The sequence below is a fragment of the Tachypleus tridentatus genome, chromosome 13 (assembly GCF_004210375.1).
Source record: "Tachypleus tridentatus isolate NWPU-2018 chromosome 13, ASM421037v1, whole genome shotgun sequence".
Classification (NCBI taxonomy): domain Eukaryota; kingdom Metazoa; phylum Arthropoda; class Merostomata; order Xiphosura; family Limulidae; genus Tachypleus; species Tachypleus tridentatus.
This window is the reverse complement of record NC_134837.1, coordinates 143,363,366-143,379,632: the sequence shown is the minus strand read 5'-3', so window position 1 is coordinate 143,379,632 and position 16,267 is coordinate 143,363,366. Positions and strand designations below refer to the sequence as shown.

General features: G+C 34.9%; 2 protein-coding genes across 2 annotated transcripts in view; one reads left to right on the top strand and one right to left on the bottom strand.

Annotated features, from left to right (window-relative positions):
• Ipo9 (Importin 9) overlaps positions 1–2,754 on the bottom strand; it is an 87,566-nt gene extending 84,812 nt beyond the window's left edge. The window contains exon 1 of the mRNA XM_076476947.1: positions 2,528–2,754. Coding sequence (XP_076333062.1) covers positions 2,528–2,666 — 139 coding nt within the window. The 5' untranslated portion in view covers positions 2,667–2,754. The remainder of the gene's footprint in view (positions 1–2,527) is intronic.
• Positions 2,755–2,875: 121 nt separating this feature from the next.
• LOC143237549 (dolichyl-diphosphooligosaccharide--protein glycosyltransferase subunit 1) overlaps positions 2,876–16,267 on the top strand; it is a 32,167-nt gene continuing 18,775 nt past the window's right edge. Inside the window, exons 1-4 of the mRNA XM_076476948.1 lie at positions 2,876–3,235; positions 6,777–6,835; positions 7,547–7,856; positions 8,048–8,254. Of these exons, the coding sequence (XP_076333063.1) occupies positions 2,987–3,235; positions 6,777–6,835; positions 7,547–7,856; positions 8,048–8,254 (825 nt within the window). The 5' untranslated portion in view covers positions 2,876–2,986. The remainder of the gene's footprint in view (positions 3,236–6,776; positions 6,836–7,546; positions 7,857–8,047; positions 8,255–16,267) is intronic.

The following is a 16,267-nucleotide window of genomic DNA, read 5'->3' as shown; positions in this document are numbered from 1 at the left end:
ATCAGATTAAATGAGCTAATTGGCTTCTGCCAAAATATTACTTGTCGAGTTGGATATATATATATATATATATATATATATATATATATATATATATATAAATGTGTATATCTTGGTGCTTTGATTGGCTTATGTCAAGAGTTTGGAAAACAGGTGTAATGATAGTTTATTGTCTTTGATGAACTTGACAGACTGAACTGAAAAATGAAGACCTTAAATTTTCCTCCTGAGGAAAATAAAAAACAGTGAGCACTTAGCAGGGGAAGATATACATAAAACTTTCAGTTATCCTTTATTTGATGCAGATTATGGGAGAGAGAACACTGACTACATGATAGTTTCCCTTGTTTTCATAACACAGATATATAGATTAAATAACACTGCTGCAAAACCTATTAAAAATTAGAAAAAATTAACAACTAATGTTCAAAAGTCTCTGTAATTAATAGATAATTATGACTGGAGGGTGACAAAAACTTAAAGGAAGATAAAAACTACAATGTTGTGTAAGTAATGTGACTTACCATTGCCAACAACACCTCATTTTTAGGATGTCAAAGACTAGAGGCATAAAACAATGAAATAATGAACATGATGGAAGAAGAAACAAAAATGACAAAAAGTATCCTCACCCACAGAAGAATAAACTAGACATGTCAGGAAACTGATCAGAGTCAAAGAATCTACTAAAATAAGATAAAACTCCCACAACAAGAAAAGTTGTTGTTTGTCACTACAAAAGGGGACAGTAAGAGTGAGATAATGAACAGAACAAAGGAAGCAATACAGACTGGAAGAACTGTATTGAGAAAAAGGGTTGGTCAATGAAAATAACAGACTGCTCTCTTGAATGTAATAACTTTAGAAAAGGAAGAAGTGGTCAAGGAATAATATTAACCTGTCCCTATGATAAAAGGCATGAGAGACAAAAATCAGAGCAAGGACTCTTGTAAATAAGAATAAAATGTCTGCAGAGAATGACAGTTCAGAGAACAGGGAACCAATGTAAGTGTAAGAACTTGAAAAAACTAAACATATTCCAGTCTAAAGAGAATAACTAACTGAGAAAAAAAAAAGAATGGCTAAAGAAGAGACAAAGTTATAAACAAAACAGTCCTATGACTGGTAACAGAAGTGGAAAAAAGTCAAATGGGAAAATGGACACATAAAAAGAAGTGGAAGCAATCCAAACTTAGAACATACACAGCCAGAGTTGTAAGTTAGATGTTGAGGAGGGATTTAAAAGCAAAGATTTGCCATGAAAAAGAAGTAAAGACCCACTGACAATGTAAGATGATGGAGAAACCACTCTGTAGAAAGAATTCAGTTCCCAAGACATGATATACAAACAAAGGAAAAAAAATGTTGATCATAGTCCAAAAAGAGAAGATCTAAAAGTGAGGAAAACAGATTTCCTAAGAACAACCACTTCCTTGTTGATGGTTGGAAGAAATAAAAGAGATGATGCTCAAATGGATTGTGATAAGAAAACCATATGGAAAAGTCAGAAGATAATGACAAACTCATCGAGAAGCTAATGTCTAGACAACTTGTCCAAGAACAGATACTTCAGGTGTAGCATGTGTCTACAACTGTACTCAACATAAACAGAGCAGCATCAGTTAACAGATTCTGCTTTTAAGTTCAGTTGTTGTCAAACACAAACCTACACAATGTGCAAACTGCAACAAGCCCTATTCTAAAATATTATTTCAGGTTTAACTATCCCTCCTTAGATGTTATAATGCAAGGGACCTTTGTTTAATACTAGAACTCAGCAGCTGAGGTGGATTGTTTGTTGTAAAACAAAAAGCTACATAATGAGTTATCTGTGCTTTGCCTATTATGAGCAACAAGCCAAATTTTTAGCATTATACATGTTTGAGACATGGAGCTTTTGGTTACTCCATATACAAACTAAAAAAAGATTTCCAAGTGAATGAAATACTGGGTGGGGTTAAAAACTCAATTATCAAAATATAAAGGTCATCACAACAGTGAGTGCTATATTGGCTGGAACAGGTAGAGGCCAAATGGACCCTTGTTGTGCATATGTTACAATGACATTATAGTACTTAAAATTACCCAGGAACATTTTGATATGAACGTACATATTTTCAAAATGTTTCGCAAATATTGGTTTTATTTCCTCAGCTATTCGATAAGAAGTTTTAACTGTTTCACTTTCAATTTCAAAAGTTCAAACGTTTATAGCTGCATTGTAACTCGTACTAATACTAGGAAGTACTAATCCTTCATCTTTTCCTTTGAATTCACATATTGCTCAAGATTTCAATTTTCTTCCAACAACTACTTTAGAAGAAAATAAATTCTTTAAAGGACAACGCACCTCAGGACTCTTGAATAGATCATTCATTCTCGTTAAGAGTTAGAGTTGATTTTATAAAACATTTAGCTCTCGTCAGGCATCACAAGATCATAACATCACGCTTATTACCCATGCAGAGACCCGAAAGTACAGATTAATTAGTGGCACATTTATTCATTAAAAGTAAAAATTACTTACCATCAGTTACTTCTAAAACTTTTAACTGTTCCTCAGCACTGACTCTCACGTCATGAGCTGGAGATAAAATACCCGAAAGGGTTTCAAACAACGCTTCTTTCAGAGTCTTATTAACAGTGTCACTCGCAGATGCTGCCATGTTCTATTAAAATATTGGCGCGATTACAGGAAAACGAAAATCAAAAATGTATTTATATAAAATTTTCAATTTTTACCAATTCAGTTTCTCATTTAGCTATATCTTTTTCTAAATTTATATAATTATAAAATCCGTAATGACTTTATTTAGTTGTGTTTGTTATAATTTCGAAATACTATCCAATAAGCATTTGCCACTTTAGACAGTCTTTTAGGTATGCGGTCTTAAGATTGTATGCCAGGTTGCCGGTGTCAACGAAAAGAGTAGAGTTGGAAATTGTATTTTAAAACATCCACGAACATCAAGTAATAAATAATATAATGTATTTTAAGATTCGTATGTTGTTTTGCATAATCTTTTCGTTCTTACAGTTTCACGCGTTTGCGCAAGATATCATTAATTTCAACCTGGTAAATAAAAAAGTGGAAAGAAACATAGATATATCCTCACAGATTGTGGAAGTAACAACTGAAGTCATTATAGAGAATACTGCCAAAGAACCAGCATCTTACGTGCTTTTTTCAGTTGAACCAGAAGCAAGACATCACTTGGCATATATTGGAGCAGTGGTTAGTTTTATATGTACTTTTTATTAAATTTGACAAACATGTTCGTAATAAAACATGCATATGTATTGAAAATAATAAATCATTAACTTGTTTAAGCCTGTATTGAAGTATTAGTGTTACCATTAGCACAGTACGTTTTATTACCATAAAAATAGCATAAACTATAATTCATGGTTACCTTGTTTTAAAAAGATAAACGGTATAGCCTGACAGGCACTTGTAGTTAAAATTAAAGTAAAGATACAGTAAGTGAATTATGATTTTTTAGTCTTAATGTTTATCAAGTAATTACTATATTACAAGTATTAATTATAATAAGTAAATCCTACAAATTTCTATGTGTATCCAATGCCACTATCATGATCCAGTGCTTGAATAAGAAAAGACATTTAACAGCAAATATGATTTGTAGTTAGTGTATCTTTTCATAAACTTATGCCGTAAGCAATTGACTTTTTCTGTGTGCTGCAAGAATGACTGCTTATTGCACAGGAAAAGTTTTACCTTAAGGTCCTCCCGAGTCTCTCATGTCAACTTTATGAATATTTTTTGTCATGCTTGGTTTTGTTCAATGGAAAATGTTTTTATATATGCATTTATACAGACACATGCACACACATGCATATATTTATGTTTTTTTAGAAAAATTGAACATTAAAGAAAATGCAGCATATCCAAACCTTAGCACCTGTCCTCCATTATACTTACAATGTAGGTTGTGCTTAGTTAAGTGACACCTCATCATCTTATTTATGTCCAAATATATTTGGGGGTTGGATTGCTAACTTCAAGGACAGTTTAAATGTCTCTGCCATTGGTGTAATGTATTCTTTTTTTCTTGTTGGTTATTATTTGTTTTGGTTTTTTTAATTTAATTCTCTTGCAAGCAGCCACTTTCCCACATTTGGTTACACATAGATGTTTAACATTGTGAGCTATAGCACCCATATCTGCTCAGTTTTAGTTTTTTAATTCTTTATCCTGTGAGGCTGAAGTTAAACTGGATAGATAGTATAACCCCAATGTAATTTTGATATTACTCTTGCAGGTACTTCAAAAAAACCAGGGCATAGTACCTGGTGACCTGCCTTATGATTTGGAATGTGATGGTGAATGTTTGTATTGTGGCTGCAATTGTTTTTCCTTTCCCACTCTCATGAATTTAATATTTATTTATTTATTTAGTGAATTTTAAAATATTATTATTTTATCTTTGATGTCTATATATGTATGAAATATTAATCAGTGATGTCAAGAAAACCCACTTGAAGAGAAAAATATATGTAAAATCGACTGTGAACCTGTCAATGACCAAAGAAAATATCGAAACATTGTTTGCTCCTCTATGTAAAAAATTTTCTCAATCCAAAATAGCCATTTTTACATATGTATGAAATATTAGTGTAGAAAACATTGTCAACAACAACAGCAAAAGTATACATTTGAACTCTGAGTGGTAACAGAATATTTTAATCCAAATAAATTCTAATTGTTTTGAAATATTCTATTCTAATGCAAGATGTAACTTATTTGAGTTTTAAAGTGCACATTTGAAAGCTGCATGAATTTTGTGATCATCCAATATGGTGTAAAAAAACACAACCTGGGTGCAAAAAGTAATTTTTGTGTACATTTTTTAACATGTCCATCAAGAGCCAAGGTGTATCTTTACAATTTGTTGAATATTGAAACTAAGTTCAAGCTGGAAATTCCCAAAGAAAGTTGTTTTGGATGTATCTTTTCAAGACTAGTTTTTTCTTTGTTAATTGAATAATTTTTAAGTGAAATGCAGCACAACTGAGTCTCCATACTAGCTTCTGTATTTCTTCTTTGTAGACAACAAGAGAATTTTCCTTCGTATTTTAAGATATGAAAGAAGGAATACAGTGCCTATTGTATAGGCAAATCAAATGTTAAGACAATTAACTATTTACCAACTAGAAAGGATGGGATCATCAATATAAAAATTGAAGAAACTGAACTACCATGACTTGTCTAAATATGAAGATGACAACCTATTCACTCTTCCATTCCATAAAATGTGGTTTTTATATAACACACTGAAGAAATTGAACAGGCTCTTATTATCCAAAAATTTGAATGGCAACTTATCAAATATTAAGACAAAATACATTCCATCCCAATTTGATATTGACAAACTAGTATTGATATTTAACCATTAGGAACATGTAAGAATGGATTAAATTCAGTTTTTGCTTGTGAGTCTGTGTTGTTTGTAAATCTTCCTCCATCATGTGTAAAGGCTTACAGTTTGCACTTCAAATCAGACTCGCTTGTGAAAGTCCAATGGGTTTACTATGATCAGTACCTTAGAAATTTTACAACCTACAGTAATAAGAAAAGAGTAATGATGAGCAACAGGATCCAGAAACAGTAAACAATAAAAACAGCAACATCTTTGCCCATTTTGATATTCAGATGTGCATTCCTGCAAGCTTGTGAAGTACTAAAATATTATTTGTTAATCTTAAATGTGAAGTCAAGAAAATATAAATTATTTTTTGTAAAGTCATTAAAGATCCCAATAATTTAAACTGAAAGGGAATTTTTACTTCAAGTAGTCAGAAAAATAATGTTGGTATTGTTGTTGTTATATCTGACAAAGTTAATGTTTTTGTTGTTTTGGATAGGTTTTTTTTTTAATGTTTCTACAGATTGTTTAGCTAAGCTGAAGAATGAAAACTGTTATCATTACAAACTCTTGAATTTTGATATAGAAGCTGCCTTCCAAACCATCAGAACAGTTAGCATATTGTGATATCTGTGTTCATATCATTGAAGCTAGTTTGTATCTATTAAGCATCATTTTCATTAAATGTTAATTTTAGTGTGGGACAAGGAAAAAGTCTTGGATATACTGATCTTCCATAATGATCTCTAGTTTAGAATGAACAGAATAACTATGTTAATAGCAATCTTTTAAGTTAGGCTTCATCTTTGGTATATGGTACATGTTTTAAAAAATATTATCAAAAATATTTGTTTGACTGAGTCTTGACCTCAGGACTTCTTTCTCACATTAGTGTGCTAAAGCCAATACTCTCTTCCAACTTAGCTAACAAGACTTAATTTCATAATAGAAAACTCTTCATCTTAACTTTTAAAATGTGCTTGCATGTTCACAACTTATTTTACCAAAAATAGAGCAACATTACTATATGCTATAATCTTGTAATATAGGATTCCACATATGCTTACTGATCAGTGAATTGTGTATAATACATTTGTACACCTGATTATGATTGTATTTGACAAAAGTGACAGCTAAAAATGTTAAGCTGTTATTGTATTATTTACAATGCTTTTTTTTAAGCAAACATTTTCCACAAACAATCATATAAATTACTGTATTTTAAAGGTGCTTACTTAATTTTGTATTTTCTCTGTTTTCTGCTAATTTTCGATTTATTAATAAATGTTCCATGTTAATCAGATCATCAGCGTATTTTATAGTTTTAGTATTCTAGTTGTTATTGCTAATTTTTGTTGATGAAAATTTGAAGGTTTATTTTTCTGTCAGTCTCAGGAAGAAGGGAAACCAACCTTGAGGGTTTTCCCCAGTGTTGTCGCTGATAACAAGTAAGAAGCCTTTTTTTTCTTGTCAGTCAAAGTAAAACTAATGTCATAACAAACTGCACTGCTGTTTTAAGCTATAGCTCCACATAATTTATTTAATACACTAGTACAGATTATTTGTGAGTAAAGATAATTTATCATGTTTTAGGTTCTTTATATTAATTTTAGAGGTTTCAGTCAAGGTTGGTATATTCATGTATGACATAAACTGTTTATCCTGATTGGGCATAAAAATTACTTTAATTATGTTTCAAAAACTTTTGTCAGTTGTTAAAATGTTTTTAGTGTGCAGTTATTCTCTAATTTTCATAGTATCAGGAAATGAATGGTTTGTTACACCATTTTTCCCTTAAATATTTTTAAAAACTTTATAAACGTTTTCATGAATGATTTTTAAATGGTGAACTTGCATATTTTCTAATAAGGCTATTTCACAGATAAAACACCATCACAGGTTTCAGAGGTATTGGTTCCTATAATTTGGGACTTGCCAAGTTTTTAGTCTGTAGAGAATATTTGTTTGTTGTACTTGTAAATAGTTATTTTTTTTCACTTCATGCACGAGTTCAAAACATTAATTTTCCAAGATAATTTAAAAAATATTTAAATCGACTATCTTGTTTTAAGGTGTGAATTTTTTTAAAATGTACTTCAGTGTACTCATTTTTTTATTTTTTGGTCATCAAATTTTACATACAACTTTTTTTCTTAAAGAAAAGAAGCATTTTGGAGGATTGAACTTAAAACTCCTTTACAAACAGGAAGAACAGTTACTATAAAGGTGGAGACTGTCTTTACACATTTCTTGGTCCCATACCCTTCACAAATTACTCAATCTGAACATCAGTTGGTGTACTATCAAGGCAATCACTATTATTACTCTCCTTACTTAACAAAAACTCAGACTACAAAACTCACCTTGGCATCTAACTCAGTTGAATCTTACACAAAATTGAAGCCCGTTTCTCAAGCCGATTCAACAGTCACTTATGGACCATATGAAAATGTTGGACCCATGAGTTTTGTAAGTAAACAAAAAATATATAAAAACTACATGTTTCAAAGTCAAAAGTATTAAATTTCTTGTAATTTTTTTAGAAATACATTTTTTCCTCTGTACAGTTGGAATAACATTTCTAAGATTACAAGTAAAATAATGAAGGCATCAAAATATCTGTTAATCATTAAATTAAACTTGCATGTTTGTTTCAACAGAACAAGATGACAATCCATTCAGAAAACAACAACCCATTTCTAGCTGTAAGTAAACTACACAGAACCCTGGAAGTTTCTCACTGGGGTGTTATTTCTGTTGAAGAAGAGATTGATATCCACCATATTGGAGCTGTGCTTAAAGGTCCCTTTTCTCGTTATGATTATCAAAGAGATCAGAGTGGTGTTTCTTCTGTTAAGGTTTTCAAGGTACGTATTGTGAATGAAATTTTGTCTTTCCCAATAATATATATATATATACTGTATTACTTTGAATTTAAAGCACATCTTTTTTCACATTTTTCCAAACTGAAAATTAGGATGTGTCTTAAATTCAAGGTATTATTTTCACTCTTCAAAAATCTTGAAAACATCATTTTCCTCAAACAACAGAAATTTTCCAAAAATCCTGCCTCAACAACAGATTGGACTATATTTTAAAAGTAACTTAGCTTAGAAAGACTAAAAAAACTCACACAAAACATCAAATTTGCAGTGTCCTTGTTTGGCATTGTAGTGTGTCCCCTTGCAGGACTTCATGGTGGGTGGGGTCAGTGGGCACCGAAATATTCCTTTTTTTTTTATTATTGATCCCCCAAATTAAAACTTAGATGAAATAGTGAAAAACATTCCATAGGTAAACAACCATGTCTTGAAGATTATAAGCAACAATATTCAACATCTGTACCATCTTTTGTACCTCATTTTCTTGTACTACATTCTCTTTCAGACAAACCTTTAGGGCAGATGTCTCCCTTTGTCATTCAGAAGGGACTATAGCAGTGGTTCCCAACCAGAGGTGCGAGATAACATTTCAGTTTTTTTTTTCATTTATATTAAGGGTACTGTCCTATATATTAAAAAATTACGTTCAATTTTTATTTCTTATTTTTCTTGTTACAGACGTAGCTTTTCACCTTGTTACGATAAACTGTCGTTTCTACCGTCACCGGCGCAGACTGAAAGCTTAATGTACAAACACCACACAAAACGTAAAAGTGACCTAAATACTGGCACAACTGATTAGGTTACATTCGTGAATGCAGTCTTAAAGTGTTTATTATTTATTTATGTTGTGTATTCACGTGATCGTGACTCGAGAAATATCCAGAATTAATCGATGACGTCATGTGACGTACATTCAAGAATGTTCTAGAAAGTTTCTACCGTCACCAGTGCAGACTGAAAGCTTAATGTACAAACACCACACGAAACGTAAAAGTGACCTAAATACTCGGCACAACTTATTAGGTTACATTCGTGAATGCAGTCTTAAAGTGTCTATTATTTATTTATGTTATGTATTCACGTGATCGTGACTTGAGAAACTTCCAGAAATATCCAGAATTAGTCGATGACGTCATGTGACGTATATTCAAGAATGTTCTAGAAAGTTTCGCAGAGTATATAAACCCATGCGTGATGCTATGGTAGTCAGTGCATTGTTGATTCTGTGTTTGTGCAAAAAAACTTCATTATGTCAAAGAAAAGGAAATGGAATGATGATTATGTGAAGTTTAGTTTCACTTGCATCACAACAACTAAGGATCTGCAAAAACCCCAGTGCATGCTTTGTGATGCTGTCCTTTCAAACACAAATTTGAAGCCATTTAAGCTGCAGGAACACTTCAACAACTGGCATGATGGAGCAGCTGTTGCAGGCCATGATGTTGAATCATTGAAAGGTAGAAGGGCCCACTTTGATTCTCAAGCAACCCTTCCAAAATTAGGTTTTATATCTGCTGACAAACCACTGCTGATGGCTTCATACCACGTGGCGTATAAAGTAGCGAAATCAAAGAAGCCCCATACAATTGCAGAAGAGGTGATAAAACTGTGTGCATTAGAAATGGCAACAATTGTTCTGGGAAAAGAATCCTCACACAAGCTTAAATTAGTGCCGTTATCAAATAATGTTATTCAAAACCGAATTGGTGATTTGAGTTCGGACATTTTGGACCGAGTTATCGCAGATATCAGAGCTAGTCCCTTGAAAATCTCTCTCCAATTGGACGAAACAACTGATGTTGCAAATTGCAGTCAGCTCATTGCACTAGTGAAGTATGTCCATGATGGTGCCATAATGGAAGATTTCCTGTTCTGTGAAGATCTCAAAACAACCACAAAAGGGAAAGATGTCTTCCAGTGCGTGAAGGACTTCTTTGCAAAATATGATTTAGATATTCAAATTATTGGTTCTATGTGTACTGACGGTGCCCCTGCTATGCTAGGAAATAAACCAGGATTTTTTGCACTAATGAAACAAGAGATTCCACACTTGCAAGGCACTCACTGTTTTCTTCATTGACATGCTTTGGTGTCAAAAACATTGCCTCCAAAGTTGAAAATGGTCCTTAACACTTCTGTGAAGACCATCAACTGGATTAGGGGTTGCACTCTGAACCACCACTTCTTCAAGTCACTTTGTGAAGATTTTGGAAGTGAGCATTCAGTTTTGCTTTACCACACAGAAGTCTGCTGGCTGTCATGTGGGAGAGTTTTAAAGAGCTTCTTTGAAGAAGTCAAAACTTTTCTGAAGGAACATGACTATGATCTGTCCGGAGAAATAGAATCACAAGAATTCAACCAAATGCTATCCTATTTGAGTGATATTTTCACTCATATGAATGACCTGAGTGTATCTCTTCAAGGGAAAAACATAGAAATATTGAAATGCTGCAAAAAGTTAAATGCTTTCAAAGAAAGTTACAGTTTGTTGTTGATGAGTTAAAAGAGGGAATCTTTTAAATTTTCCATCACTTGAAGAAATGGTAGGTGGGGATGAGTCCCTAATTCCATGTGTGTGTGAAGAAATTGTGGATCATTTAAAATACTATCAAAGTCATTTGATGGATATTTTGGAGAACTGGAAACTTTTGAAGAATGGATTATGAATCCATACTCCTTCAATTTGGATAATATGTTGGATGATGAAGAACTGAAGAAAGATCTTATTGAACTCCGCACAAATCGAGTTCTTGAAATGCAGTTTGAAAGCAAAACTTTGGAACAATATTGGTGTTCGGCAATGGACATGTTTCCAAGACTTTGTGAAAAAGCACTAAATGTGCTCATCCCATTTGCGATGACATACTTATGTGAGTTTGGATTTAGTGCCCTTTTGTCAATCAAGACAAAATCTAGAAATCTCTTGTGTGCACAGGCAGACTTGCGCATTGCTATTAGCAACAAAGTGCCATGCTTTGAAAATCTCATAAGAAATAAACAGGAACAAAAGAGTCATTAAATTTAAATTGGCTTATGAACATTTGAACATTTCAAATTCAAAGAAATTTCATTTCATGCATAGAGGAAAGTTTATTGTTTTCTAGGCCATCTAGGGTTTATGCAACTTTTAGTTTGTTGTAATATGTTTTCTCTTCCAAATGTTTCATTTTTGTTTACATATCATTAAAAACTACTTATAAAAATTTGTTTTGGCCACCCTCACGTTTATTCTTAAATAAATAATTACTTTGAGGGTTGTGTGGCATAAAAAAGGTTGAGAACCACTGGACTATAGGTACTTACTGGCTCACCAAAGTCAGTAAAGAAGCTTCGCTCTGGTGACATATTGGTGGAGACATCCACATCTCAACAGAGTGAACTCCTCTTACATTCAAAGGTGATTGTGGATATACCTGTTGAGGTTACACCTCATGTTGCTTTGAATTCATCATGAGGAGTTATGGTTCAGAGGGATTTGAAGAATATCCTTGAGTCAGAGATTCTCACTGGTTTTTCAACCCAAGGAGTTTCTGCAGTGAGGTGTATATCTACACACAAAGATGGAATTATGATGCCGACTAACGTCCTCGTTTTAACATTTACATCACCATGTCCACCTGCCACCATCAAGGCAGGTTATCTTAATTGCAGGGTACGACCACACGTTCCAAACCCTCTCGAATGTTTCCAGTGTCAGCTCTTTGGTCACTCAAATCATGTTGTGGTTCCTTGACGTGTGCTCATTGTGGTGGCAATGACCACGGTGCCTGTGAGTCTAAAATGGGCCCTCATTGGGTCCATTGCAATGGCTCTCACCCATCCTACTTTCTTTCTTGCCCTAAATGGTTTGAAGATTTAAAACATTACTTACCCTGAGGCTTGAAAGTTGCTGTCCACCACTTCATCTCGGATGTATGCTGCTGCACTTCGTTCCACTACTACAGTGGGAATGCAGACTGATCTCTCAGTGCTCCAAAAGAATCGTTCTCAAACTATATCAAAAGCTTTTGACCTTCATGGTTGAAAACGTTGATGAAACAACATTAACACCCATCTCTGTCCCTAACATTCATTCCAGCAAACTTCAAGGTCCATTTCCTTTGGTTCCAGCTACAGGCATTTCCCCAAATAAATCTTCTTCTCTCATCCCAAGATGCAAAATGATCATTCGTTCATGTCCTCAGTTGCTAGAATCCTCTTCCAATGAAAAAGATCTCCCCAATCAATCCAGGACAGGAGCCATGGAGATCAACAGACATCTCTTGAATAAAGACAGTAAAGAAAAAGATGTGGTTGTAAATAGAAGGTCTCTCCATCCAATTCACTTACACATAAATAAAAATGGCCACCTTGATACAATGGAACATTCGAGGTTTACATTCTAATCTGGGTGACATCAAAGCACTGATTGTTTCCTACCTGGAAACATTTATGAAACCTGCCAATACAGTCACCTTTTGGCAGTTTTCTTTGTTCATAAATGATAAGGTGTGTGATGGACAAGTGTATGGAGGGGTTGCACTGTTGGTTGATCAACATGTGCCCACCCTGTCTTTGCCACTCGACATACCCTTGGAGGACGTAGCCATCCATGTTTTTTTGTTGTATCATCACTGTATGTTTTCTCTACTTGTCATTTGTAGAGACCTTTGATCAATCAGTCCTTGATGCTCTCATTGAATAGTTGCTGTCTCTCTTTTTAATCCTGGAGAATTTAATGGACATAATCCCCTCTGAGGAAGTGCTGATATTGATGGGAGGGGTTGCTCCATACAACGTATGCTCTCAAATCACAATCTTTCTCTTTTGAATAGTGGTTCTTAAGCTTATTTTCATGCACCTAGTCTGTCCTTCACTGCTATTAATCTCTCAATTTGCTCCCCTTCCCTATTCTCCCACTTTTCATGGAGAGTTGACAATAACCCACAAGGCAGTGATCATTATCCTATAATTTTGAGAGAGGCTGGTCAATACCACCCAACCCGCGTGCACTCATGGAAGCTGGGTCAAACAAACTGGCCCTCTTTTACTGCTCTTACAGAACTTGATCCTGCCATTATCTTGTAAGCCATCAATAGACAACTTTGTGGCAGCAGTAACTGACTATTATACAGGCAGCTGTTCAATGTATTCCTGAAACCTCGACATGTTTTCCATAATATATTCGTCCGTGGTGGAATCCTGCCTGCCACATGGCATGGAAATCTCAAAAACTGGCCTTCGATACTTTTTGCAGGTATCTTGCACTCTCTAACTGCATCGCTTTCCAGCAGGCTCTGCACGTGCTCGGTGGGTAAGACATCAAAGCCAGAAATAATCTTGGATTAAGTTCAATACCAACATATCTTCTATTTCATGTTCCAAAGTCATATGGGACAGGATGTCAGTACGTTGGTCAGACCTGATGATGTACACTATGAAATGCTGCTTCTCTTGCTATTCTTCTGATTGTTTTTAAATGGATGTGGTAGAAGAATGTTTTTCCTGATACCTGGCACTGGGCTATTGTCCTTCCATTCTGTAAGTCTGGAAAGGATCCCAAGATTCTTCAAACTACTGTCCAGTTGCTTTGTTGAGCTATTTCTGATGGACCTTAAAGGGGATGGTTGAACCTTGTCTTATTTGGTTCCTCAAATGAAAAACAAACTTCTCCTAACCCACACAGTGTGGGCTCCAATGACAGTGCTCCACCATGGACAACCTGATTCAACTTGAAATGTCATTCAGAGAAGCCTTTCTCAAATGACAACATCTTGTATCAGTATTCTTTGACATTGAGAAGACTTATGATACAGCATGGATGTATGGCATTTTGCAAACCTCCATTTATGTAGGTTACATGGTCATTTGCCCATTTTTATTAAAAAAATTTTAATGGACAGTTGATTCCAAGTTTGTGTGCGTTCGACACTTTCTCGTTCTTTTCTTCAGGAACTTGGAGGCCCTCAGGGCTGTGTTTTGAGTGTCACACTTTTCAGTATAAATATTAATGCCATCACTGAACAACTCCCTCTTACTATTGCAAATTGGTTGTTTGTCGACAACTTTCACATCTCATGTCAGTCGTCGAACATGAAGTATATTGAGTGGCATCTACAGACTGCCCTCAATCGTTTACTGAAGTGGACCACTTCTCTCTTTCTAAAACTGTTTACGTGCACTTTTGTTGTTAAGAGGGTATTCACCCTGATCCTGAACTCCATATCAGTGAAGTTGTGCTACCTGTGGTCCCTAAGACAAAGTTTTTGGGGCTTATCATTGTACCACACATCAAGCAGTTTCTGGTAAAATGTACAAGAGCACTGAGCATCCTGCATGTTCTTTCTTCCACCACTTGGGGAGTGGATTTATGTTCCATGGTTAGAAGATACTGGACCCTGTTCATCATCAGGGACTTCAGCTTTGCACCAGGGCTATCTGCGCTTCCCCATTTCAGGGCTTATACTCAGAGTCTCATGAACTTCCTCCATGTTTCTGCTGTTTTCAACTATCTTTACTGTACACCTAGAAACTTCGATCCTTACCACAGCATCCCACCTGGGGCTGTGTTTTCCTTCCTCGGTGGACCATGCTTCTTCAGAACGGGCTATATGTCATTGCTCCTTTTGGCCTCCATGTTATCCAGGTGCAGTTGGATGAATTGGATCTGTCCTTGGATAACATTGCTGTATCCACTGGTGAGCCCATACCACCATGGCTTATTACAGTCCCCAAATGTGACTTCTCTTTAAGTCGTCTGAGAAATACAGATACTCCTGATTAGAAATACCGTCTGTTATTTGCTGAACATTTTTGGAACCATCCTTCCATTCCTATTTGTATAGATGGTTTGAAATCAGATAACTCTGTGGGCTCTGCCATGGTTTGTTGTGGTTTGGTGGTTGTGCACAAAATCGCAACAGCTTCTGTGTTCACTGCTGAACTGTACACCATTTCTCTTGCCCTGGATCACATAGAAGCTAAGCAGTACTCAAATTGCACCATTTATACTGACTCACTTAGTTCTCTATTGGCCCTGGAATTGCTTCATATTAGTTCTCACCCTGTTCTCGCCGATATTCAAAACGAATTGGCCTATTTCTCTTTAACATCTACTTCTATCCAGTTTCTCTGGATACTGGGCTACATTGGAATTTGTGGAAACGGACTCGTCGACACTGCAGCTAAATCTGTCTGCTATGGCACTATCACTGCTGTGCCTGTTCCATACATGGACTATGGTCCTGTATTCAAGGCTTGGCTCCGTGCCAGGTGGCAATGGATTTGGAGTGAGCAATGTGAAAACAAGCTTTTCCAAATAAAACTCTCTATTGGACTTTGGCCATCTCACTTCCATAAGCATCAGAAAGAGGAAGTTGTTCTAACTAGACTATGCGTAAGTCACAGTTTTCTAACTCGTTTTCTTTCAACTGGGACTGATGCATCAGTGTGTTGTCTGTGTAACACTCAGGTCACAATAAGTCACATTTTACTGTCTTGCCATTATTATGGCTCTCAATGAAGGCACCATTTTAAACATGTTTTGTCCTGAGGTTTATCCAAGGCGTTAGTGTAATTGGCGATGGTGACACTGTTTACCTTAGAAATGTTTTTAGTTTTTTATAGGCCATTAATCTTTTTAATGCTATTTAAGTTTTTGTTGTTGTTTTTTTTTAATTTATACTTTAGACCTTTTTTAATGTGATTTCCTTTTAAGAATCAAAGTACAACTAGCTCAATTTGAAATTAGAAACTGACCATAACATCAAATAACTCGAAACCAGGACCAGAAAGGCCAACATCAGGTGTCTAATGCTGATGTTTGAACTACCTGTTTGTGATCCTGGTGAGTTATAATAAAAGTTTTGCTACAAGTCTTTTAAAACTTTTATTACTTTACTTTCTGAAAATGGCCATGATATCAAATAACTCTGAACCAGGACTGGAAAGGCCAACTTCAGGTGACTAACAGTGGTCTTTGAACTTACCTGTTAGTCTTCGTGGTGAATTATAATA